Below are 27,424 nucleotides of genomic sequence, written 5' to 3' on the forward strand. Positions count from 1 at the left end.
CAAATAACATATCAGATAAAGGGCTAGTTTCCAAAATCTATAAAGAACTTATTAAACTCAACACCAAAGAAACAAACAATCCAATCATGAAATGGGCAAAAGACATGAAGAGAAATCTCACAGAGGAAGATACAGACATGGCCGACATGCACATGAGAAAATGCTCTGCATCACTTGCCATCAGGGAAATACAAATCAAAACCACAATGAGATCCCACCTCACACCAGTGAGAATGGGGAAAATTAACAAGGTAGGAAACAACAAATGTTGGAGAGGATGCGGAGAAAAGGGAACCCTCTTACACTGTTGGTGGGAATGTGAACTGGTGCAGCCACTCTGGAAAACTGTGTGGAGGTTCCTCAAAGAATTAAAAATAGACCTGCCCTACGACCCAGCAATTGCACTGTTAGGGATTTACCCCAAAGATTCAGATGCAATGAAACGCTGGGACACCTGCACCCCGATGTTTCTAGCAGCCATGTCCACAATAGCCGAACTGTGGAAGGAGCCTCGGTGCCCATCAAAAGATGAATGGATAAAGAAGATGTGGTTTATGTATACAATAGAATATTACTCAGCCATTAGAAATGACAAATACCCACCATTTGCTTCAAAGTGGATGGAACTGGAGGGTTTTATGCTGAGTGAAGTAAGTCAATCGGAAAAGGACAAACAGTGTATGTTCTCATTCATTTGGGGAATATGAATAATAGTGAAAGGGAATATAAGGGAAGGAGAAGAAATGTGTGGGAAATATCAGAAAGGGAGACAGAACATAAAGACTTCTAACTCTGGGAAAGGAACTAGGGGTGGTGGAGGGGGAGGAGGGCGGGGGATGGGGGTGAATGGGTGACGGGCACGGAGGGGGACACTTGACGGGATGAGCACTGGGTGTTATTCTGTATGTTGGTAAATTGAACACCAATAAAAATTAATTTATTAAAAAAAAGAATAATCCATAATTTTTGTGAATTGGGGGTGCAGAAGGTAAGCTTTGAGGACATCTCAAAAGTGTTTTAATTCTACTTAAACATGAATCCTCTGTACATTGTATCCATTTAGATACTTATCCAGTCTTTCAGGATGGATCCTTTGTTGACTTCTTGAGGTAATTTAAAATAGCTCTCTTGCTAGACAATCACTATCATGCCATTTCATGGTAGATTTTTTTTTTAATTGCTCAATAGATAATCAGTCGGAAATGGTCATTCCTCTGCAGTATTTTTTGTACTCTTATGTATTTTACAGTTAAAGATCTTAAATTATTTTTTAATTATTAAAAATAACTACCTAGTCATTATTGAAGACTCAGGAAACACAGAAAAATGAAAAAAGAAAACAGGAGTTTTAGATATACTAGTCAAAGAATATCATTAGCATTTTGGTGTATTCTTTAAGTTTTTGGTCCATATACAGGTTGAAAACATTTGAGATTAGGTGATATGTATCAATCTCTATTCTTTTTATTATTAATAATACAAGATTTTTGTAAAATTAGAATTTCCTTGTAAATATTTTAATGGTTACATAATAACCACATTTAATGTATATACTGTAAAATGCTTTCTAATCTTTTTTGATATCATGGCACAATAGAAAATGAGTATTTTTAAGGCACTTGAGAACAGATGAAGCTTGAGCCCAGTGGCAACTGTCTTGAGGGTCTGGCCATATAGACAGACTCTGTTGTTATCTTTGAGGGCTGAGAAGATCAGTGATTCTATAATCCCATCTGCAGTGCGACAGAACCCACCACCAGGTGCAGTTCGTAAGGCTACCCTGTTTTGTTCTATCATTTAAGATGCTTATACATTTTGTATCATTACAGATAATCTTGCAATATCATCTTTGAACATGAAGTTTTTTACACATTTAAGAATATTTCCTTAAAATAAATTCTCAAAAGTGGTAGCACTGAATATTTTGGGATATGACTCCTTCTAAGAATTCTGATACATGTTGTTTTTCTAAAGGTGAGTTCACAAACATTTGAGAATATCTATTTTACCGTCTCTTTTCTATACTGGAAATTTGCTTAACAACATTTTGCTAATTTGGTAGGCAAAATTGTAATTTTAATTAGCAGGTTTTGGTTACCCTGCAGGTAAACTTACATTTACCTGTAAGTCACTCTTTTCACTTTCTAATTGCTGGTTTTGAGGTTATATTCTTTTTCTTATTTCTTTGTATGAATTTCATATGTTATATATATATATATATCCAAACATTTTTCTGTATTTAATATTTAATAGAGAAATTTTAATTTTGGTTTAGGTGAATTAGCACATTTTTCTTCATTTTCCAGCTTAGATAGTTCTCCATATATTTGATAAAGATTAGCTTTAATTTTTGAAAATTAATTTTGTTTGAAGTTTCATTTGCCTGAAATCTATTTGTCTCTTTGGCCTGATGGGAGGATCTCAACATACTCCCTGTCAAATACCTCACCACGTAACATATTTCTTTGAATAATCTTCATTTTCCTTTACTATTTTATTCTTTGTCTATTAATCAGATTCCTATTTCAAACAAGGCTAATTAGTCTGTCATATATATCCAAATATTTATAATAACATATAATTCTATTCATAGTTTTGTTACAGGGATCCTTTCCAACTTGCATTTACAGGCATGGTCAGAATGGAAAAAGTGTGTATTGTATTGGAAAAGAGAGATGGGGATGGGCTGGGAAGGAGAAGAAAATAAGAGTTTTCTGGTCATTTACTTTTCCATAATAGTAATTAAATGAGTGTACACAACTGAATTTCTTTTCTGGTCATTTCTTCTACCCTTTGGTCATTGTTTTCCTTTGATCTCTTTTCAGCTTTACAATTATTCCAATAATGTATGCTGCTGCATTACATTTAGTAGGAGGGCACTAGAGGGCAGTGTAAGCGCATGTTTATGGCTACAAAACTTGACATGCTCAAAGGCAGTTCTGAATCCTGTTCAAGCTTTGTTGTGACTGACTACTGCTGTGCCTCTTTTTCTTAACTTAATCCATGCTTTGGTTCAGCAGTCTATTGCACGGTAGGAGCCAATGCTGAGCAGACTATTGCATACTGCCGGGAAGCTTGTACAACCAAGTAAAGCCTTGGTTTGATCTTACCCTATGAACTTGTTCATTCATTCATTCATTCATTCATTCATTCATTCATATTTTTCAACAGAGTGAGTTGAAAAATATATCGAGTGTTGAAATTATGAATGATTTTTACTTTCCTTTTATGCCATTTGTTCAGATTAGTCACAGTGAATGGGTGTAAAATATACTATGAAAAAATGCTCTAAAAATACTGTTTCTTATTGTTTCTAGTAGTTAGAACTTATTGTAAATTATTAAAGGATTGTGTTTATGATAGGGACAGAAGGGGAGGAAAATCCATTAGACCATTTTTTTATATTGTTAGCAAGGGATGCTGAAAACTTAGCTATAAGGCATTGATGGAGCCATTGCAAAGTGCTGGTTTAGAAGAAAAGAAAGATGTAAATCGCTCGAATCAAGGCTGCCTATGTGACAAGTTCTGCCTCATGCAGCTCCTCATCTCCAAAGTCTTGCAGCTTTGGCCACTTCCTTGTGGGCACTGCTCTGAAAGACTTTGTGCCCAGGCTTTGGAAACCACATCAAGGACTTGGAGGTTTCTCTCTAGCACATTGATCTCTAGCTGATTTGATCCACTGTGGGAGCTGACACAGTGAGCTCCACATCAGGGACACTATAGATATGATGTGCTCCAAACTGGAACTCAGAATACAATTTTTCATAGATTAGTTCTATAGTTCTTTTCAAGCAGCTCTGTTCTAAGTAAATTATGATCCAAATTGTATTCCATAGGCCTACTTTGGTATCTGTTATTTTTATTATTACTCCAATGGAAAAATGCATTGGAGTTTCAAATAACCAGTGATTTTTCAAAACACTGTCTATGCTTTTAATAAGGGGGGGTGGCGGAGGGTCATCTGTATGAAAAAATGGCAGGGAGGTAGTAGGTCTCTTTCATTCAGGAGTAACTAGCAACTTTGGAGCCAGAATGCAGTGTTAGCAGCTACACTGAAAGGCAGATTAGAGTTAAAAATAAAATTTGAAATTAAGTTAAGCTAGCCCATGTCCAAGCATTTAAAGCTATCCACAGGCAATAAACTCCTCTCCACTCCTCTCAAAGAGCATCTTGGAAAGAGCAATTTGCCTAAGAATTCTAATTATCTGCTAAAGTCCTTTGCCAATATTTCACTTTGAGTAGAATTCTCAATGTATTTATGTCAGTGGGTAGGCAGCTTTTTCCTTTGGCCAATTAAAACTCAAGCCTTGGGAAGTTTTTATTTTCATTGTTTGAGTTTTGTTCAGTCTTTTACTGAATTTATCTGTCAAAATTATACTATAGGCCAATAACTATTTGAATTTTTCAGATTGAATAAACCTTAGGTGTGATAAAAGTAAGAGGTGGCCCCTCCAAAGATGTCCACATTCTTATCCTTGGAACTTGTGAAAATGTTATGTTAATGGCAAAAAGAACTTTGCAGGTTGTATACTTTAAAGTGGGAGATTATCCCAGTGGGGTCCAATCTAATCCTGTAAGTCCTTAAAAGCAGAAAACCTTCTCTGGTTGCAAGCAGAAGTGCTGCCTACAAAAAAATTGCGAAATCCAAATACTGGGGAAAGACTGGATATCAGGGACACCCGTAATGTGAATACATGAGGATTCAGAGAAGAGTTACACTTTGAGCTTCTGTGATGGAGATAAATATGATTTACATATGGTGCCAGAGGCTTTGGCCTCGGGTGGGCAGTGAGAAGGGTAGTTGCTGGGGTTGCTAAATTTGTATTTGCATCTATGTATGGAGTTGATCCAAATGGTATGGATATAGTGAAAGGAACAGTGGGTAATACAGAACCAGATGCTGACCTGTAGAAACCAAGACGGAAACTTATTGTTAACACTGGCTACATTTTCACCAAGTCATTAATGAGGAAGATTGTTAACTTGAGAATTTTCTTTACTGAGGTCCTATACTGACCGTCATCTAAGTTTGTTAATTTAATTGTACTTCCTTGTAAAATGGGTTGTTAATAATCAGAATATGAAGTTCCTTTCATACTATAGTTATATTCCTCAGCAAATGTTTTTAAAATTGTCTTTATTGACAAAGACAATATTGTGAGGTACTTTTTTAGGTCCTATGAAAATCGAATACCTAATATAAGAAGATTAGATTGATGATTGATTAAAGATTGCGGTGCCTAAGGAGGCCGACTAGGGAAACAGCCCCTCTTCTCAGATTAATGTCTGAACAAGGCCTATTTAAGTCTACGTGAACCATATGTTACATTTCCAGCTCCTTTCAAAACACATGTTGGTATGGTATAAGCAAAACATTCATTACTTTAAAAAATACCTCTGATTCTAATTTTAAAAGCATGTGAGTAAATGCATTGCTCATTAGTGTGAGAAAAGCACTGTATTGTATTGAGTTCCAAGTGGGTAAAAGTGCAACAGCCTTGAGAGCCCTTTCATGTGGCCACCATTTGTATCTTAATTTTGCGGGGGGAAGCAAAACCTTTCTTCAATTAGCTTTGCCCTGAATAGAAGGCTTACTGTGTCCCACTGTCTGGTGCTTTTGTTATGTGGACTGATGCCTACTGAAGTCCAGATTTAAACCATAGTTTTCCTTTCATTCAGGTCTTAAATCATGTCCTAGAGTCTGAAGTAAACACCTAGGGCAATCACCTCCAGATTACAGTGCTTTCTCCAAATCTGGTTATCACATGAGTAATTAGAATGATTGCAAATGAAACCAACAATTGTAGAGAGGAAATCATATGCATAACATCTACTTCATATATTTATACTTGTGGAGTCAGTTCAAGCATGAGGGTTCAATTTTTGTTATTGACCCCAAAGAGCTTAAAAGCACCTTAAATTGTGAATTTGCTATGAGACTTTGGAAAAGACTTGGTGGTATTTTGTGATAAAAGCAATTGTGAAATGACATGGAATCTAATCAAATATATTTAAAGAAAAAGGCGTGCAGTTACCCAAGAGAAATTAACTTTATAATATTTTAAATTTAAGAATTTGAGAATGAACTCACAAATTTATGGGAAAAATCTTAGCTTGCCTCCAGAATTATGTAATTTGGAAATCCCATTCATTCATTCATTCAGCATTTATCTATAAATTTAGAAGTAAACACAATGAAGCCCTTCCCCCAAGTATCTTATAACTTTCTAAAAGGGAAAGATAGAAACACACACATTTCTTTCTTTTTTTTTTTTTTAGAAACACACACATTTTAAAAATACAGAGTATGTCAGGTGATGATAAATGCTACAAAGAAAGACAAATCAGAGTAAGGTAGATAGAGAATGAAAGGGACTGCTATTTCCTCTAGTGGTTAGGGAGGCACCTCCAATAAGGTGACATTTGAGCAGAGACATTGAAAGAAGTGAGGAATAAGTTATATGGATATCTGAGAAAAGACTGTTCAGGTATAGCTGAGACACAGCGAGAGGGTAAAGTGGTGGGAGTTAGGGTCAGAGAAGCAGAGGTAGCCTGGGAGGCAGGCCAATAGGCCACAGAGGAAACTTAGGCTTTTACTCAACACCAGATAGGAAACCATTAGAGGATCTGGAGGAATGAGGGATGATTTACATTTTGATATGGTTACCTGGGCTTACTGTGTTGAATATAAACCCACAGAGGGGCAAAGAACAGAAGCTAGGTGAATGGCTAGGAGGATATTGTAATAGCTAGCTGAGAGATGACAGACTAGGATAGTAGCAATGGAGGTACTGAGGTGTAATAAAATTCTGCTTATATCCCAAAGGAAGAGCCAACAAGATTTGTTACTGAATTGGCTGTACTATATGAGAGAAAGAACAGGTGAATTTTTGGCTTGAGCAAATGGAAGAATGAAGATGCCTTATACTAAGGATGAAAGTTGCAGGAGGAACAGGTTTGGAAGATGTGAAATAAATTAAGAGTTGATTTTGAGCATGTACATTTTGACATGTCTATATAGACCCCAAAGTGGAGATTTTTTTTAATAAATTAATTTTTATTGGTGTTCAATTTACCAACATACAGAATAACACCCAGTGCTCATCCCGTCAAGTGTCCCCCTCCGTGCCCGTCACCCATTCACCCCCACCCCCCGCCCTCCTCCCCTTCCACCACCCCTAGTTCATTTCCCAGAGTTAGAAGTCTTTATGTTCTGTCTCCCTTTCTGATATCTCCCACACATTTCTTCTCCCTTCCCTTATATTCCCCTTCACTATTATTCATATTCCCCAAATGAGTGAGAACATACACTGTTTGTCCTTCTCCGATTGACTTACCAAAGTGGAGATATTAAGTAGGCATTTGGAATTCAAACTGGCGTTCTAGAGAGAGATTGGACTAAAGATATAAATTTGGAAGTCACCAGGGTGTCAATGTTGCTTAAAGTCACTGGACTGGATAAAATCATATACTAAGGACATAGGTAGAGCAGAGAAGAGGTCTGGAGATTGAATTTGTGCTTTTCAAAGTTTAGAGGTTGGGAGATGGGAAACGAGGCCAGTGAGATAGGGCATCAGTCAGAGAAAGTGATATTTGGAAAGCCAAATGAGACAGTGTTTCAAGGATGGAGTGAGGGATCAATTGTGGCTTGCTGCAGGTGGTTCAGAAAAAGTAGAATTAACAACTGGCCACTGGCTTTGGTCACTGGCTTTATAGTGCTTATAAAGGGGGCATTGTTGACTTTGCTAAACGTGGACAAAACCAGCAAAAACTTTCATGAAAGTAGATAAAAGCTGTTGGAATGAAGGAATCAAATTCTCATTACAGGTTCAGGAGAACATGGGAGGAGAAGTAGAAAAAATGAATATGGGTAACTGAGATCGCTGTAAAGGCAGGAAGAGAAATAGGACAATAGTTGGCTGCTCATGTGGAGATAAGGGAAACATTTTGTTGCTATTATTTAAATGTGAGAAATGCTACATGTTTATGTTTATAGAAATAATCAAGCAGAAAGAAAAAAATTAGATGTTGCAGAAGAAAAAGGAAATAATTATCAGAGAGATGCCAGTGAGTAGAGGAAAAGGGATGAGCACAAAGTGGAGGAGTTGGCCTTAGATACAAATATGTTCAGCTCATCTGTTGTGATAAGAGCAAAGGCTGGATAAATGGCTACATATACAGACACTGACACCTGTTATACTTGGTGGTGGAAGCATGTGGAATTTCTCTTCTGATTGCTCTTGTTTTGTCAACTTATCCCCTTGCTGCTTTTTTCTATAAAACATAGTTGTTACTCTGTCTGCCAATGTCTTACAATAACTAGTGCTTGGCTGTACTCAAACAGTCCTGTTTCTGTGAGCTGGATGCCCAAATAAAGGCACTGGTGAACAGTTGTATATGAACAACTACATTGAAATGAATCATCAGGCTGGGTGGAAACAATTTACCTAGCTGAGAGCTGGCACACAAACTATTGCTAGACTATTACTTGTCTCAGCAGAATTAGGGTAAACATTTATTGGTATAGAATTATTAGACACTTGGGCAGCCAGGGGTGGCTCAGTGGTTTAGCACCGCCTTCAGTCCAGGGCGTGATCCTGGAGACCGGGGATCAAGTCACACATCGGGCTCCCTACATGGAGCCTGCTTCTCCCTCTGCCTGTGTCTCTGCCTCTCTCTCTCTCTGTGTGTCTCTCATGAATAAATAAATAAAATCTTAAAAAAAAAGAATTATTAAACATTTACTCAGTTTCATGTTTTACTACATTATATGACAAACTGTCCAGGCACTATGGGATGCTAGGAGACGATAACAATAAATAAAAACATTACCTTCCATTTAAGGAAGAACTGTCAAACATTTCATGGCTAGTAAAGAGAGACATATTTGAAAAGATTCCTGTGTTCAAAATGTGAACAGTATTTAAGGCAAAAACTACTCATAAAGCATCCGTCAGAATTGAGAAATACATATGTATTTCACTTTGTGATTCTCTTAGGAATCTACTTGAAGTAGAGTAAAACATACAATGTATTATTCACAAAGCGGTTATCCTCGCATATAATAGGTGCCAGACCCTGTGCTAAACATTTGAGATAAAATTGTTCCTCTGGCAATTGCCTCACTCTAGCAAATGAGTAATACCCCATACCTTTGTTTGCTGACTTGGGGAAACATTCAAGTTCCTTCCTTGGGAGGAGTGAGTATGGGAGAGTCTGATAAGCTTCCCCATCCTGACTCCCACAGGCCAGCTTACTTTAGCTTGCTTCTCTTACCTTACCTGCATAGCATTTTTGCTGCTTCTTGAAAAATCTATATGCTGCAAATCAATGTGCCAGTTTTGTCATTTCCCATGCCTGAAATTGTCTCTCTCTAGGTGGAAATCTCTTTTCTTTCTCCAATGACTCAACTCTTGTCTGCTGCTGTCATCTGATAGGGAGTTATCATCCCCCTAGTCTCTACTCTTTTCCTCTTCTTTTGTTCTTGTCTCTTGCTAATGCCAGTCCTAGGCAGACCAATCCCTTTCTTCTTCCCAAGAGACAAAGATTTTAAGAAACATGGTGAGTCTTCCATTTACTCTCACAATGGGGAGCTTTCATTTTACCTATTTTAAGCTGATCTTCCAGCCTCCATCAGTCAATTAACTTTCAAATAGAATCAATCAAACCACTTTTCTAAGCTCTTGCTATTGATGCATATTCGAACTATTATGAATGCATTAAAGAGATTGGCTACAAAACATGCTAGTCACATGGAAGACTGCTTATTACATCTTGTCAGACAAAGATACATAAAATATAATACCCAAAAAAGAACTAAAATCCAAAAATTAACAATAAAAACAATACTTGAAAGAAATGCAATAAAGTTGTTGAGGACAAAAATATTCTTACAGTTTAGATTCTATCCTCTATAAGTGCTTTACATTGGGAACAGCATTAATGAATGTTTTTCTTATAGACCACACCTCTAATTCTATTATGGAATTATATTTTTTTAACAGTGAACTTGTTTAGAACCAGTCTATTATTTCAAGGCAGAGATGGTAAACTGATGACCTACAGCTGTGTTTTTATGGCCTACAGTTCAAAAGAATTTCAGTTTATTTTGGTAGTATTCAAGATATGGACTTCTTGAATTTGAAGTTTTCCTGAAAAAGAAATCAGATGATACTGGCATCATTGGATCTACTTTTCCATATGGCAATGCTTGGATTGGCTCTTTGCAATAAGGAAGAAACTCTAGGTTTACCTAAGCCCGCCTCACTATCCCCTTCTCTTCTATCTCTTTTATCATTAGGCTTGTCCTGTAGTTTCCATATTTATAGTATCTTTATTAATGGGTCTTGCTTGCTTCATAGTAATCAGAATTTGTCCACCTGTAAATTTTCAAAAATTTTAATCAATGTATCAAACATTTTGTAGTTCCTTTCATTTTGCTAGGTAAACATGAAGACGCATTTTTAAAAAGTTGTAACTTAGGTATCATAAAAATATAAAATCATCTAATTTCCTTCTTTCTATGCTAAGAGGAAGAAAGTAGACATAAGTTTTATCTGCTTTGGTTTTCTATGGCAACAGGTAACTGATTTGTTGTCTCTCCATGATAAATAGTGAAACAATTTAAAAAAGGACCACAAACTGTGTCTGTAGGCTTGTTTCTCTCTCAAGGCTATTAGGCATACTTACAAAATTTTTGTCTTTGGTCTGCTGACTCACGTCTAACCACCTACCAGTAAATTACTCTTGCTGTTTCTGATACTAGCCTGCATCTTGGTATACCACATCTCATTTCTGGAAGCATTATTAATGACTTTAGAGTAGAAAGCACAAATGGAAGGTCTAGCAAGTAATTTTCCACCAAATATACATTTATATTTATTTGAAAAATATATGCATAATACATGAATATTATTTATAATCTATGCCTATATTATACACTGCTGATAATTACTTTTTTTTTGAGTAAAAGATGGATCTTTTGATTGCACCATATTGAGTATCAGGATCACTGTTTTACTCCTGGGATTATATGATATATTGATTTACTCTATGCTATTAATTAAATACATTGTACTTCTGATATTAAATTTTGGGAAGAGGAAAATGAAATTGTGGTAGTGACATATCACAAAGATATCAAGTTGATTGAGCCGTTACAATCTTAAAGTATGCAAAACAAAATTTAAATGCCTGCCGTCAATCTCAAAATAAAATGATTAATTCTCTCAGAAAGTAGCACTGAGAGTTTTCATATCTGGATATTCTGATTTTTTTCTTTTACTTGTGATTTTATTAATGCAAATTCTTTTCTTTTAATGTAGTCAAAGTTATTAAGCTCTTTTATTGCTTCTAAATTTTTAATCTTAGGACTTAATGTATATTTCCACATTATAGAGAAATTTATAACTTTTTTTGCCTAGTACTTGTATGGTTTAATTATTTTACATTTAAATGTCTGATCTATTGAGAATTTACCCTCGTGTGTAGCATGAGGGACAGGTCCAATTTTAGTTTTTTTTTCCATAGGGCTATCCAGTTACTCTAATATCATTTATTTAAATCTACCATTTTTGTACTGATTTTAGATGCTAACTTTATTAGATACTACATTTAAACATGCAGTTAGATCTATTTGTATCTTTTTTTTTTTTTTTTAAAGATTCTATTTTTTTTTTAATTTTTTTTGTTTTATTTATTTATGATAGGCACACAGTGAGAGAGAGAGAGGCAGAGACACAGGCAGAGGGAGAAGCAGGCTCCATACACCGGGAGCCCGACGTGGGATTCGATCCCGGGTCTCCAGGATCGTGCCCTGGGCCAAAGGCAGGCGCCAAACCGCTGCGCCACCCAGGGATCCCGATCTATTTGTATCTTTTATGTTCTATTGGTTTATCTATTCATGTGTCAATACCACACTTTATTTTAAATTACAGAGGTTTTAAATAGGTTTTAGTATCTAGTAGGACTAATACTACCTCCAATACTATTATTTTTCAGGTTTTCCTGGCCATTTTTGTTTATTCTTTCAAGTGAACTTTATATTAAAAAAATAAGGAAAAAGGAAAAAGCCTAAAACAGAATAGCAAAACAAAAATACCTGACAGTTTATTATTCTACAAGTTTGATATGCAGTATTTTCTTTTTTTTTTTTTTAAAGATTTTATTTATTTATTCATGAGAGACAAAGAGAGAGAGAGGCAGAGACATAGGCAGGGGAAGAAGCAGGCTCCCTGCGGGGAACACAATACAGGACTTGATCCTGGGTCTCCAGGATCACACCCTGGGCCAAAGGCAGCGCTAAACCACTGAGCCACCTGGGCTGTCCATATGCAGTATTTTCATTGTTGTTCCTAAGTATTTTTTAAAAAAGATTTTATTTATTTATTCATTAGAGAGAGAGAGAGAGAGAGAGAGAGAGGCAGAGACACAGGCAGAGGGAGAAGCAGGCTCCATGCAGGGAGCCTGACATGGGACTCGATCTGGGCCGAAGGCAGGCACTAAACCGCTGAGCCACCAAGGGATCCCCTCCTAAGTAATTTTTTAAAGATTTATTAATGTAATTTGGAAGGGGAGGGGCAGCAGGAGAGGGAAAGTCTTAAGCAGACTCGGGCTGAGTGTGGAGCCCATTGCAGGGTTCCATCTCACAACCCTGAGATCATCCTGAGTCAAAATGAAGTTGGTCACTTAACTGACTGGGCTACCTAGGCGCTCCATTTCTGAGTATTTTCTTATTTCACTCATGACTTACTTGTTGACCCAGAGGTCACTTACAAGTGTGTTTTAAATTTTAATTATGTGGGATTTTTCTCCAAATTTTAGTTTTTTAAAAAATTAATTTCTGATTTCATTGCCATGTGGTTAGAAAATATACTCAATATGACAAAAAATCTTTAAAATTTGTTGAGGTCTATTTCATATTCTAGTGAAATGCTTCTCTATCCTGGATATATATTAGAATCACCTGAGGAGGTTTTCAGACATCCTAACGCTTGAGACTCACTCCAGACCAATGAAATCAGAATTACTGGGGGTAGAATGCAAACCTTTGTATTTTTAAAGAGCTCCTGGGAGATTTGACAGTGTACCTTGGCATAGTAGATCATGAATTTTTGTAATGTTCTATGTAGGCTTGATGCAACTGTGTATTTTTCAGTTACTGAAGAATGGATGTAAGGGTTCTTCAAGTGTCCTTTAGGTTTAATTTGTTAATTGTGTTTTTCAAAGATAGTACATCTTTAATGACTTTTATAATATTTGCTCTATTAAATAAACAAAGAGAAGTATTTTAAAATCACTCTCTCTAGGAGTGTGGGATTATCAATTTCATTTTGTAACTGGCAGAATTGCCTGTGTACTTTCTCTCTCATCTACAATCTTTGGTAAATTTAGCATATGGAGATTAAATACTTTGATGTAATTAATACAGGGATTTTCGAAGACATTTTAACATATATATTTAATTAAGAGGTTCTAAAATTAGTCAAACTCTTCATTCTTTTTTATGCCAATCACCTCACTGTAGAGGGTATAGTTAACTGTATCTCATTTTTTTCACCCCCAATTTAGACATTATTGTGATTATCTTATGGTGTAAATTTTTTTTTCCGTTTATCTATATGCTTACATTTTCTTTGTTCACTTTTTGAATCTCTATGCTGGATTGTTTATTTTCAATCAATAGCATTTCTGTTCCTTTTTACACTTTCCCATGTTACTAACAGTGGCTGAAAGCCTGAGAACCTTATTTTTGAAAAATCCCTTGTCAGGAGGGTTCTGATTTAGATTCTACCAATGAGAGACATTTGTAGGAGATTTGGAAGTTGAAAGGAAAGCACAATTCAGTTTTTATCTGGCAGAAAACTAGAGCATACTTCTTCAAAAGGAGCAGCTGCTTCTTGAACCTTTTTCAGACTCCATTTCTCCAGTTTTCGATTTATGGGGCAACTGTGGCTTTGGGAACTACATCCTGCATTTACTTAATTTCTGAGTTGCAATTTCCACCTTTGAACTTTGCTTTCTTTCCCACCCTTTCTTACAACAATTTTCACACTACCACATTCCTTGTATTTATTTATTCTTGAAATGTTTAGAATAAAAACTCTTTTTTCCTGACTGATCCCTGACTAATACAATTTGAGTCTTTCCTTCTCACTTCCTACTTTTAGGGATTACGTTTTTCACTTCTAGATGTTCTGCTTAGTTCATTTGCAAAAATGCCTTGTCTTTTCTGACAATTTATTTTTCCCTAGCCTTATTTTTAATATTCTCTTTCATTTCTTTAAATATATTTAATATACTTATTTTTAAAAGATTTCTTTGAGAGAGAGAGAGAGAGAGAGAGAGAGAGAGAGAGAGAGAAAGGAGCAGAGAGAGAGAATCCCCAAACAGACTTCTTGCTGAGTGCAGAGCCTGATTGATTCAGGGGGCTCAATCTCACAACCCATGAGATCATGACCTGAGCTGAAACCAAGAGTGGGATGTTCAACCAATTGAGCCACCCAGGCACCCCAATATGCTTATTTTATGTGATGTTTTTGATCATTTTACCATCTGAAGATATTGAGAGTCTAATGTTGAAGCTTATTGTTTCTGCTGTATTGTTCACAATGATTTATTTCCTCATATGTTTAGTAATTTTTTATTGTGAATTCATGTTCACCAGAACTTATATCTATAGATACTTTGAGACATGGTTTTAAAGACTGTTTCCTTCCAAATTTTGTTGTTTTTGGCAGTTTGAGTTCTCAAACCTAATCATTTAAAATATTTTATTTTAGCCTCAATCTTTTTTTCTAGGATACAGATGTCCTAGGAATTCTGGTTCCAGATCTATTTGAATAATGCTTATGGCTAAGAATTTTTTCTTTCCTTCCCTTACTTTCTCTTTCCTTCCCTTTTGTCCTCTCTTCTCTCTTATCCTCTTCTTTTCTCCCTCCTTTCCTCTCCCCATTTCAAATTTCTTTCCCTTTTCTCCACTCAGAGCCAGAACAAAGACAAGTATTATTTTCACTATTTCTCTCTAGAGGATAGTTTAACTTCTAGAAAATTATCCTTTAGAATCCCAGTTTTATGGAGGAGTCTCCAACCTGTCCTCATATGTAGTTTAACTCCAGATTTTGTCTCATCGATCACACACATTTTAACTCAGATCTAGGCCATAAAAGTTTGGAATAAATTCTGAGAGCAAACACCAATTCATGAAACTTTCTAACAATAGAATTTATTTTCTACCAGCTCAGGCATGCATTCAAATGTAGGTTTCATATTTTATCTAGTATTTTAAATTACAATCTCCCCAAAGCATTTTCTATAAATGTTTAGTCTGCCATATTGCTAGTAGTAGCAGTTAGCAATCATTATTAAAAGTGATGGCATTATTAAAAACAGATGCCTATCTGTTGTTAAAAGTATTTGCAATGCCTAATTATAAAGGTATTGTTTGCCACAGAGGAAAATTTTAATTTGGGGCTAAAAGTAATAGTGCATCATTTTTATTATGCATTACATAAAATTGGTAAATATGTAACTGATTTCCTTTTTTTTACAAGCTTTTAAATTATTCAAGTATAAATTGTATTTTATTTTGGTAAACTTTATAGCTGACATTCCTTTTCTATTTCAACTATAAAATCATATATGGATTTTTAAGCATCTTTACTGCAGTGTTTCTTGCTTTTTCTAGCTACAAGACAATAAACGGCAGTGTTTATGAGTGCTGATAAGATTCTGAATTCTATTCTGTCCTCATTGTTCCTGCTGTGAAATGATTGCCTATTTTAAAACCACCCAAATAGAGACTGATTGCTATTATGAACAAAGAAGACTATTCATAGAAATAACTTTCCTTCTTGGCATTATGGGTAGCAATGGTGATGAAAAGTCATATACTATACTGTAAAAGTCAGTCTTGCAGTGCACCCCAGTCACGGGCACTGAACGTTTCACTCACTTGCTTGTTCATCATTTAACCACTTAACCTATCAGCCATTCAACTCTGTCTCCTTTTCCAGACATAGCTATTTGATGTTTCCAGGCAAAACACATCTTCTTTAGCTTGCTATTCATTAGTGTCCATCAAAATATACTTTTTTATATTAAAAAATAAGAATGTGCTGAGATGGAATGCCAGAAACAGGCTGTTTTTCTTGGTAATGGACAAATAGCATCAATGGGACGGACCTTCCAGGGGTGAACCCCATGTCTTTCAGAAGCTAAATGATTCATCTGACAAGATAATGAATTGGTTGTTTTTTTCAGGGAAGATTTGCAAAGAACTTCTTTTCCCTGGATAGACAATTTGGAAAATGTTGTGAAAGGATATAAAAAGAAAGGATAAAGAAAGAAAGCTAGTTTAATACAAATGGATTCCAGTCAAAACTGTGGACGTGTAATACTTGGATATCTTGAGAAATATTTCCTCCTGGGCTGACATGTATTTAAGATAAATATTATTACTATGGCTAGAAAATTAGTTTTAGGCTTTATTTTTAATCTTATTGAAGACTGGATGAAAAAAATCACATAAATGATTTTTATTTTATGAATTTACATCTTTTAATATTAACATAAACTTTACTCAACTTTTTATGTTTATATAAATAGCTAAATAGACATGATATCTGAATTTGGCTTAAACATATATCTATACTCTTTTATCCTTACAAAACAGTATCTGAGACCCTTGTCACAAGGGAACATTCCAAAGACTCTATGTTAAAGAGTTTGGGGCTGGGTTGGCTGATATCTTAGTTCAGGCTGCTGTAACAAAGCATTATGGACTGGGTGGTATATAAACAACAGAAATCTATTTCTTACAAATCTGGGGACTGGAAGTCCATGATCAGCTTGCCAGCATAGTTGGGTTATGTTTAGAAACCTTTTCCAGTTTGCAGGCTGGTGGTATATGACCTCTTCTTGCCCTCAAACTCACACTGCAACATTGGTTCTCCCTGGGTCTGAAGTCTGCCAGATTTTGGACTGGAATTACCCCAGCAGTTCTGGTTCTTAGGCCTTCATCCTCAGACTAGAAATACACCCTTGCCTTTCTTGGGCCTCTAGCTTTGCTGACTGAAGATATTGGGACTTCTCAGCCTCTATAATCACGCAATCCAATTCTTTACAATAAATCTGTTACATAATATATTTACAGACAAGACTATATATACTAGAGTATGTATATATATATATATATATAACTATATACATAACTAACCAAGTATATATATATATATAAATATCTATTCCTATACAGTATATATATATATATACTGTATATACTGTTAGTTCTCTTGGTATCCACCTCTGCCCATCTTCTGAACGTGACAGAAATTAAAGGTGTAATCAATAATATCAAACTGCACTTCACACACGGAGACAGCAAAATCCACAACATTCATTCTCCTCGATATTTATTGATCAGCCTAGACACATAATCCCTATTCAATACAGGGCTTAAGGCAGAAGATAATGTAAATGCACTTAGAGCAAGAAATCTACTTTTAAATTTTATTAATAATCTGACTTCTTGCAAATTCAAAAAACTGAGGTGAGAAGCAGCCACTCATAAGCATCTATTGCCTGCAATCAATCAAATAAATCCTTAATATTTCTCTAGGAAAAAAACCTCACTTGCTCAAGGTTAAATTTGTTGATTCTTAATAACTGCAAATACCAAAGTGATCTTCACTCATTGAGAATATCATGAAATTACTTTTAGTTGGAAGTTATTTGATTATTGATATTTTTTAGTGATGTATAAAACCCCTGCTGTCTAGGATTCTAGATGTAGTACTACTGATGCTTATGAAATCAAAATAGGAAGGCTTTGGTAAGTTGTACATGGTATTTGGGATATCAGGATTCCCATATTAGTCAAAAGTGACACTGGTACGTCTAGTGACCCTTTAAAGTTGCTCTGTCAAAGGTAGCTGATTTTCATTCATTCCTGAGGAAAAGTGGCCAGCTATCTAACATTAAAGTAAGAGTTTTAAGCCAACTTGGATTTACTCCATTTGTCAATAATTCTCAAGCCACTTTGCTGCCTAGATTGCAGAAAGGATAATCAATTATTCCAGAGATTAATCAATTCATAGGTACAAGAGACTGAAATAGGGCCAGTGTGACTGGAGTAGAGGGATAGGAAGGTAGGGGATGAGATAGACCGGGCATGGTCTTAGAGTTCATGTCAAGGAGTTTTACATTTTTGAGATAGGTTGAGTGACTCACTTCTGGGTAACTGAAAATTTTCCATTTTCATATTTCAGAAGAGTATAATACTGGGAATGGATATGAGTTAAAAGGGATATATCCCTAGAATGTTAGCTATGGCTTCCACTTCAGTCCTTTGAAAACATACCTATCACCATAGGTTATTACAAAAAATTAAACATACTAATAACTAAAATAAATGGCAGAAGTAGACATTGGTTCAGAAGGTTAAGCTGTTGATTAAAATAAATGTATTGATGGGAGGGAGGAAAAAGTTCCACTGAGGAATTTGTCTTGTGCAGTCCAATATTGGCAGACCTGACCCTATTGATATAGGCAAACTAATTAACCTCCTTGTGCCTTGGCTGCTTATCTGTAGAGTGAAGATAATAATGACCCACTAAAAGAACTGCAAATAATTCTATAAATACCAACATAAAAATAATATAATTACTTGGCCTAGATGTAAGACTTTAGTTTTTATCCCAGAGTTTATACATCTTTCTGCCTAAATAATGTCAGGTTCAATTTTTGTCAGTTTTTTTTTTATGTGTATGCATGTGGTAGAGTGAGCTTGTGTTTAATTTCATATACAGCCAAATTTGTATTTACTGAAAATGCACTTTCTCTTTCTGATGCTTACTGTTCAGTCTGCAATACGCCGGGTCCTAGATTATCACTCTAACTCCTATTGGCAGTACATGGTTTAACACAGTGGAGGAAATGCTGAGAAAGAAGTGGGGATGTAGAATTGGGGGGAGGAATAGATATTTCTAATTTCTATTTAAATGATAACTCTTCTTGCCTGTTAAATAAGACTATGCTTTTATTGTTTCATAAGCCTATTGCAATTATATTAACTATAATTAAGCAATTCAAATTGGATCAGCAGGCACATAATAGCATGCCAAGAAGTAACAAAATGAAGGGGCTCCTTAGCTGTGTTTTATTGTAGATTCACTGATTCACATTGAAATTGTCATCTCTTTTGTGATATTTCCAATAATTTTGTAGGAAGTATTTATAAAACTGTATTCCTTTAGTGGAATAAAGATTACCTGTTTCTGTAATTATTCTTGGTTATCACGCCACACTTTCTTAAGCAGATGAAAGGAAATAATAATTAAGCAATAAAAAAAATTGCAGAATTGGAATGACTGTTTCTTTGTGAACTCAGAACAATCATATATTCTCTTCAATTTCTTCTTTTTAAAATTCATGCCTAGTAAATATGTAGCCTGTTTCTTTTTTTTTTTAAAGATTTTATTTATTTATTCATGAGAGACACACAGGGAGAGAGGCAGAGAGACATAGGCAGAGGGAGAAGCAGGCTCCCTGCTGGGAACCTGATGTAGGACTCAATCCCAGGATGAGGGAGAAGCAAGCTTATGCAGGAAGCCTGATATGGCACTCAAACCTGGTACTCTGAGATCACGCCCTAAGCCGAAGGCAGACACTCAACCACTGAGCCACTCAGGTGTCCCATGTAGGCTGTTCCCACGATGATATTAATGATTCAGACTCAGACGTGTGACTTCCATGTTTTTGTTGGTGTGATTTGGCCTATAGCCAAATGGCTGCCTAGAAATCCTGGTTAATAGCCAGGGCTAGGTAGCAACGGACAGTGAAATGGACAGAAACAACCTCGAAGTTCCAGCCAGTTCCCCTGTGCTATGTGACTATTGTTGTCTTGCCCTTTGCTCAGCTAAAAAGGGGGAATAGGTGTTTGAATTCTTCAGTGTAGCCTGAGCAATATTCCTAACATGTATTATATGTTTTGTTGAATTCTCACCTGACTAGGCCGTCTTTCCCAGTTTCCATTTCTTTCTGCTCTGGGATTGCCCCCTTTGATTCTGTTGGATGTTGATGGTTGGGATTTGTCGTCAGGTCTCTGAGCGAATTTTTCTCGGAGATTTTATCTATGAAAAGGAAACAACATATATGACATGTCATATATGACAGAAGAATATATGCCACTCCTGATAAGCTATATTGGACAGCATAAATTACAGAGATGCTGCTTGTTTCTACAAAACAGTCTTAGGAACGTTTCCCCTGGGTTATTGCTAAACAAAGTAGGACCTTATACAAGAGAAGTTAACTTCAGGCTAATGGAAAATATACTTAAAGTTGGTATATTATGTAATAAAAAGTTCATATAGTATATTTCTTTTTGAAATTGCAAAGCTGAGATCAATAAGGCATAATCATTCAAAAGGTATTTCAGTTCTGCTAAAGCATTATTCATAATTTGTGGCTGAAACTGAAGCCTCATAAAATTCAGAAAAATAAAATAGGCAGAAGTGATGTCATTGACATTATTGTAGAATTTTGCACTCTAATTTTTTAATGAAACCAAATCTTTGTTTTTGGTTTCATCATCCTTAGCTATGACATCTTTTCTGAATAAGTAATGCAAACTAATGTACTAGCTTCAGTTTCCATCCAAAAATTAAAACTTTCCCTTCAAGCCCACAAATACATTTTCCAATTAATAGAGTTTAAATTGTAGTGTACCAAGAGAATAATTAATTCACTGGTAAATATTTGGGTTATAGAGAAGATTTTAATGAAAGTAAATGACTTAATATAAAAAGAATATATAGGAGGAGTAAATAAATAGAACGAAAAAAATTTAATGGTTTTTCAGTGTCCACAGCTTCTAATTTATTTTTAATTAAATGCACTGTGCTTAAAAATTAGAATCAATGCTCAAATCATAACTTTTATTTTTTTGTAATATATTATAATTGGACAAACTGAAGCCAATCCAGTTTTGAAAATCTGGATTCACAAAATGATAAATCATGGGGCAATCACTTTCACAAACGTTTTCACCATATAAGCCCTTTAATATGAAAATTCGTATGATCCATCTAAAATCTTCCAATGTACAAAACTTTTCAGGAACATGTTTCAGGAATAAAGGGAATCATAAAATGGACTCACTACTTAAAGTTTTAAAAAGTTTATGACTAAGAAAGCTTAAACCTCTGAATTTCCCAAAACAAGTTTCTTCATTATGTATCTCCTACCTAAATTTACTTTGGAATCATAGTAGTTTTGGTTAGAAGATAGAAACCACAGTAGTATGTTTAAATGAGAAATCCCTGAATTCCTAACTTTACTTAAGATACAAAGGACTGTTACTGTAATCGTGTCCTTGGAGTCTATGTCTAAAGACTATCTTCCAGATGAAATGCTTCCACATGTATGGAATCTTACTGAGTGCAAGATAGGCTCCTTTTTATACAAGCATGTGTGGTACACTAGGAGCTTATCAGTATTGAACAGATTTCAGAGTAAAAAATTGCACTTACAATATGTCATTTTGTACTAAGAGGCTTTTGGTTGAAATAAAAGAGAAGGATCTATTTTCCCTATGTACTTGGATCAAGCCATATTTTCCCATTTCTCTTCAACCAAAAATAGCGTTTTTCAGATCTCTAACATTATATCACATATTGCTGCTTAGGAAAGTGACAGCCAAATCTTTTTCCTATATCCACAAACACTAGAGTAATTACTGTAAGATATTTTAGAGCAGAGTTCTTAACCTCTGGCCACAGATATTTAGTGCACTCATGGATTGAAACTTTTGAGACTGAATGTTGCTAAACGCATTTTTTACATGGAAGGATATAAGGTTAAGACGAACTCCTCAAAGAAGTCTGGGCCAAAAAAGGGTTATGAACCATTGTGTTCATATATTTTTCTAGGAGCACTTGTGCCTCTCCCCCCAAATTAGTACTGAAATAGAACATGAGATATCGGCAAAAGGATCATAAAAAAATTCCTCCTGAATATAAAACATGCAGAATCTGTAAAATAGAGTATTTCATAATAAGTTTTTATTGACTATTTCTTATACAGGCACATAAATATAAGCTACATCACATACTACCTTTTTTTTAATAAATTGATTTTTTATTGGTGTTCAATTTACCAACATACAGAATAACACCCAGTGCTCATCCCGTCAAGTGCCCCACTCAGTGCCCGTCACCCATTCACCCCACACCCCGCCCTCCTCCCCTTCCACCACCCCTAGTTCGTTTCCCCGATTTAGGAGTCTTTTTCTTCTCCCTTCCCTTATATTCCCTTTCACTATTATTCATATTCCCCAAATGAATGAGAACATACACTGTTTGTCTTTCTCCGATTGACTTACTTCACTCAGCATAATACCCTCTAGTTCCATCCACGTTGAAGCAAATGGTGGGTATTTGCCGTTTCTAATGGCTGAGTAATATTCCATTGTATACATAAAACACATCTTCTTTATCCATTCATCTTTCGATGGGCACCGAGGCTCCTTCCACAGTTTGGCTATTGTGGACATGGCTGCTAGAAACATCGGGGTGCAGGTGTCCTGCCATTTCCCTGCATCTGTATCTTTTGGGGTAAATCCCCAACAGTGCAATTGCTGGGTCATAGGGCAGGTCTATTTTTAACTCTTTGAGGAACCTCCACACAGTTTTCCAGAGTGGCTGCACCAGTTCACATTCCCACCAACAGTGTAAGAGGGTTCCCTTTTCTCCGCATCCTCTCCAACATTTGTGGTTTCCTGCCTTGTTAATTTTTCCCATTCTCACTGGTGTGAGGTGGGATCTCATTGTGGTTTTGATTTGTATTTCCCTGATGGCAAGTGATGCAGAGCATTTTCTCATGTGCATGTTGGCCATGTCTATGTCTTCCTCTGTGAGATTTCTCTTCATGTCTTTTGACCATTTCATGATTGGACTGTTTGTTTCTTTGGTGTTGAGTTTAAGAAATTCCTTACAGGTCTTGGAAACTAGCCCTTTGTCTGATATGTCATTTGCAACTATCTTCTCCCATTCTGTAGGTTGTCTTTTAGTTTTGTTGACTGTATCCTTTGCTGTGCAAAAGCTTCTTATCTTGATGAAGTCGCAATAGTTCATTTTTGCTTTTGTTTCTTTTGCTTTCGTGGATGTATCTTGCAAGAAGTTGCTGTGGCCGAGTTCATAAAGGGTGTTGCCTGTGTTCTCCTCTAGGATTTTGATGGAATCTTGTCTCACAGTTAGATCTTTCATCCATTTTGAGTTTATCTTTGTGTCTGGTGCAAGAGAGTGGTCTAGTTTCATTCTTCTGCATGTGGATGTCCAATTTTCCCAGCACTATTTATTGAAGAGACTGTCTTTTTTCCAATGGATAGTCTTTCCTCCTTTATCGAATATTAGTTGACCATAATGTTCAGGGTCCACTTCTGGATTCTCTATTCTGTTCCGTTGATCTATGTGTCTGTTTTTGTGCCAGTACCACACTGTTTTGATGACCACAGCTTTGTAGTACAACCTGAAATCTGGCATTGTGATGCCCCCAGCTATGGTTTTCTTTTTTAAAATTCCCCTGGCTATTCGGGGTCTTTTCTGATTCCATACAAATCTGAAGATAATTTGTTCTAACTTTCTGAAGAAAGTCCATGGTATTTTGATAGGGGTTGCATTAAACATGTAAATTGCCCTGGCTAACATTGACATTTTCACAATATTAATTCTGCCAATCCATGAGCATGGAATATTTTCCCATGTCTTTGTGTCTTCCTCAATTTCTTTCAGAAGTGTTCTATAGTTTTTAGGGTATAGATCCTTTACCTCTTTGGCTAGGTTTATTCCTAGGTATCTTATGCTTTTGGGTGTAATTGTAAATGGGATTGACTCCCTTAATTTCTCTTTCTTCAGTCTCATTGTTAGTGTATAGAAATGCCACTGACTTCTGGGCATTGATTTTGTAACCTGCCACACTGCCAAATTGCTGTATGAGTTCTAGCAATCTTGGGGTGGAGGCTTTTGGGTTTTCTATGTAGAGTATCATGTCATCGGTGAAGAGGGAGAGTTTGACTTCTTCTTTGCCAATCTGAATGCCTTTAATGTCTTTTTGTTGCCCGATTGCTGAGGCTAGGACTTCCAGTACTATGTTGAATAGCAGTGGTGAGAGTGGACATCGCTGTCTTGTTCCTGATGTTAGGGGAAAGGCTCCCAGTGCTTCCCCATTGAGAATGATATTTGCTGTGGGCTTTTCGTAGATGGCTTTTAAGATGTTGAGGAATTTTCCCTCTATCCCTATACTCTGAAGAGTTTGATCAGGAATGGATGCTGTATTTTGTAAAATGCTTTCTCTGCATCTAATGAGAGGATCATATGGTTCTTGATTTTTCTCTTTCTGATATGATGAATCACATTGATTGTTTTACGAGTGTTGAACCAGCCTTGCATCCTGGGGATAAATCCTACTTGGTCATGGTGAATAATGTTCTTAATGTACTGTTGGATCCTATTGGCTAGTATCTTGTTGAGAATTTTTGCATCCATGTTCATCAGGGATATTGGTCTATAATTCTCCTTTTTGGTGGGGTCTTTATCTGGTTTTGGAATTAAGGTGATGCTGGCCTCATAGAACGATTTTGGAAGTACTACATCTCTTTCTATATTTCCAAACAGCTTTAGTAGAATAGGTATGTTTTCTTCTTTAAACGTTTGATAGAATTCCCCAGGGAAGCCATCTGGCCCTGGACTCTTGTGTCTTGGGAGGTTATTGATGACTGCTTCAATTTCCTCCCTGGTTATTGGCCTGTTCAGGTTTTCTATTGCTTCCTGTTCCAGTTTTGGTAGTTTGTGGCTTTCCAGGAATGCGTCCATTTCTTCTAGATTGCCTAATTTATTGGCATAGCTGTTCATAATATGTTTTTAAAATCGTTTATATTTCCTTGGTGTTGGTAGTGATCTCTCCTTTCTCATTCATGATTTTATTAATTTGAGTCTTCTCTCTCTTCTTTTTAATAAGGTTGGCTAATGGTTTATCTATCTTATTAATTCTTTCAAAGAACCAACTCCCGGTTCTATTGATCTGTTCCACAGTTCTTCTGGTCTCGATTTCGTTGAGTTCTGCTCGAATTTTAATTAACTCTTTTCTTCCGCTGGGTGTAGGATCTACCTGCTGTTTTTTCTCTAGTTCCTTTATGTGTAAGGTTAGCTTTTGTATTTGAGTTCTTTCCAGTTTTTGAATGGATGCTTGCATTGCGATGTATTTCCCTCTCAGGACAGCTTTTGCTGTATCCCAAAGATTTTGAACGGTTGTATCTTCATTCTCATTAGTTTCCATGAATCTTTTTAATTCTTCCTTAATTTCCTGGTTGACCCTTTCATCTTTTAGCAGGATATTCCTTAACCTCCACGTGTTTGAGGTCCTTCCAAACTTCTTGTGATTTAGTTCTAAATTCAAGGCATTATGGTCTGAGAATATGCAGGGCACAATACCAATCTTTTGGTATCGGTTCAGACCCGATTTGTGACCCAGTATGTGGTCTATTCTGGAGAAAGTTCCATGTGCACTTCAGAAGAATGTGTATTCAGTTGAGTTTGGATGTAAAGTTCTGTAGATATCTGTGAAACCCATCTGGTCCAGTGTATCATTTAAAGCTCTCGTTTCTTTGGAGATGTTGTGCTTAGAAGACCTATCGAGGGTAGAAAGAGCTAGATTGAAGTCACCAAGAATAAGTGTATTATTATCTAAGTATTTCTTCACATTGGTTATTAATTGGTTTAAATATTTGGCAGCTCCCACATTCGGGGCATATATATTGAGGATTGTTAAGTCCTCTTGTTGGATAGATCCTTTAAGTATGAGATAGTGTCCCTCTTCATCTCTCACTATAGTCTTCGGGGTAAATTTTAGTTTATCTGATATAAGGATGGCTACCCCTGCTTTCTTTTGAGGACCATTTGAATGGTAAATAGTTCTCCAACCTTTTATTTTCAGGCTGTAGGTGTCCTTCTGTCTAAAATGAGTCTCTTGTAGACAGCAAATAGATGGGTCCTGCTTTTTTATCCAGTCTGAAACCCTGCACCTTTTGATGGGGTCATTAAGCCTGTTCACGTTCAGAGTTACTATTGAGAGATAGGAGTTTAGTGTCATCATGATATCTATTCAGTCCTTGTTTTTGTGGATTGTTCCACTGAACTTCTTCTTAAAGGGGAATTTTAAGAGTCCCCCTTAAAATTTCTTGCAGAGCTGGTTTGGAGGTCACATATTCTTTCAGTCCCTGCCTGTCTTGGAAGCTCTTTATCTCTCCTTCCATTTTGAATGAGAGCCTTGCTGGATAAAGTATTCTTGGTTGCATGGTCTTCTCATTTAGGACCCTGAATATATCCTGCTAGCCCTTTCTGGCCTGCCAGGTCTCTGTGGAGAGGTCTGCTGTTACCCTAATATTCTTCCCCACAAAAGTCAGGGATTTCTTGTCTCTTGCTGCTTTAAGGATCTTCTCTTTATCTTTGGAATTTGCAAGCTTCACTCTTAAATGTCGAGGTGTTGAACGGTTTTTATTGATTTTAGGGTGGAATCTCTCTATTTCCTGGATCTGAATGCCTGTTTCCCTTCCCAGATTGGGAAAGTTTTCAGCTAGGATTTGTTCAAATACATATTCTGGACCTCTGTCCCTTTCGGCGCCCTTGGGAACCCCAATTAAACGTAGGTTTTTCTTCCTCAGGCTGTCGTTTATTTCCCTTAATCTGTCTTCATGGTCTTTTGTTTGTCTCTTTTTTCCTCAGTTTCCCTCTTTGCCATCAACTTGTCTTCTATGTCACTCATTCGTTCATCCACCTCGTTAACCCTTGCCGTTAGGACTTCTAGTTTGGATTGCATCTCATTCAATTGATTTTTAATTTCTGCTTGATTAGATCTAAATTCTGCAGTCATGAAGTCTCTTGAGTCCTTTATGCTTTTTTCTAGAGCCACCAGTAGCTTTAAAGTAGTGCTTCTGAACTGGCTTTCTGACATTGAATTGTAATCCAGATTTTGTAACTCTGTGGGAGAGAGGACTGTTTCTGATTCTTTCTTTTGAGGTGAGGATTTCCTTCTAGTCATTTTGCTTAGTGCAGAGTGGCCAAAAACAAGTTGTATTGGGAAAAGGAGCAAAAGAGAGGAGAGAAAGAAGGAAAGAAAAGAGAAAAAGAAAAAAAGAAAAAAGGAAGAAAAAAGATAAAAAGAGAAGAAAAAGAGAAAGAAAAAGAAAGGGGGAAAAAGGGGTGGGGGAAGCAATCAGAAATAGAAAAAAAAAACAAAAATCAAAAACAAAAAAACAACATCAAAACAAAACAAAACAAAACACGGTGGAGTATCTTCTGATTCTGTAGACTTTAAGTCCCTTGACTTCCCCTGGAACTTGTCTGTCTAGTTGGTCTTCTGGGGGAGGAGC

General features: G+C 36.2%; 1 protein-coding gene across 1 annotated transcript in view; it reads right to left on the reverse strand.

Annotated features, from left to right (window-relative positions):
• The window catches only part of CNGB3 (cyclic nucleotide gated channel subunit beta 3), a 162,675-nt gene that overhangs the window by 120,499 nt on the left and 14,752 nt on the right, over positions 1–27,424 (reverse strand). The window contains exon 3 of the mRNA XM_055303427.1: positions 20,003–20,129. Coding sequence (XP_055159402.1) covers positions 20,003–20,129 — 127 coding nt within the window. The remainder of the gene's footprint in view (positions 1–20,002; positions 20,130–27,424) is intronic.

Source organism: Nyctereutes procyonoides, unplaced genomic scaffold, assembly GCF_905146905.1.
Source record: "Nyctereutes procyonoides isolate TBG_1078 unplaced genomic scaffold, NYPRO_anot_genome, whole genome shotgun sequence".
Lineage (NCBI taxonomy): Eukaryota > Metazoa > Chordata > Mammalia > Carnivora > Canidae > Nyctereutes > Nyctereutes procyonoides.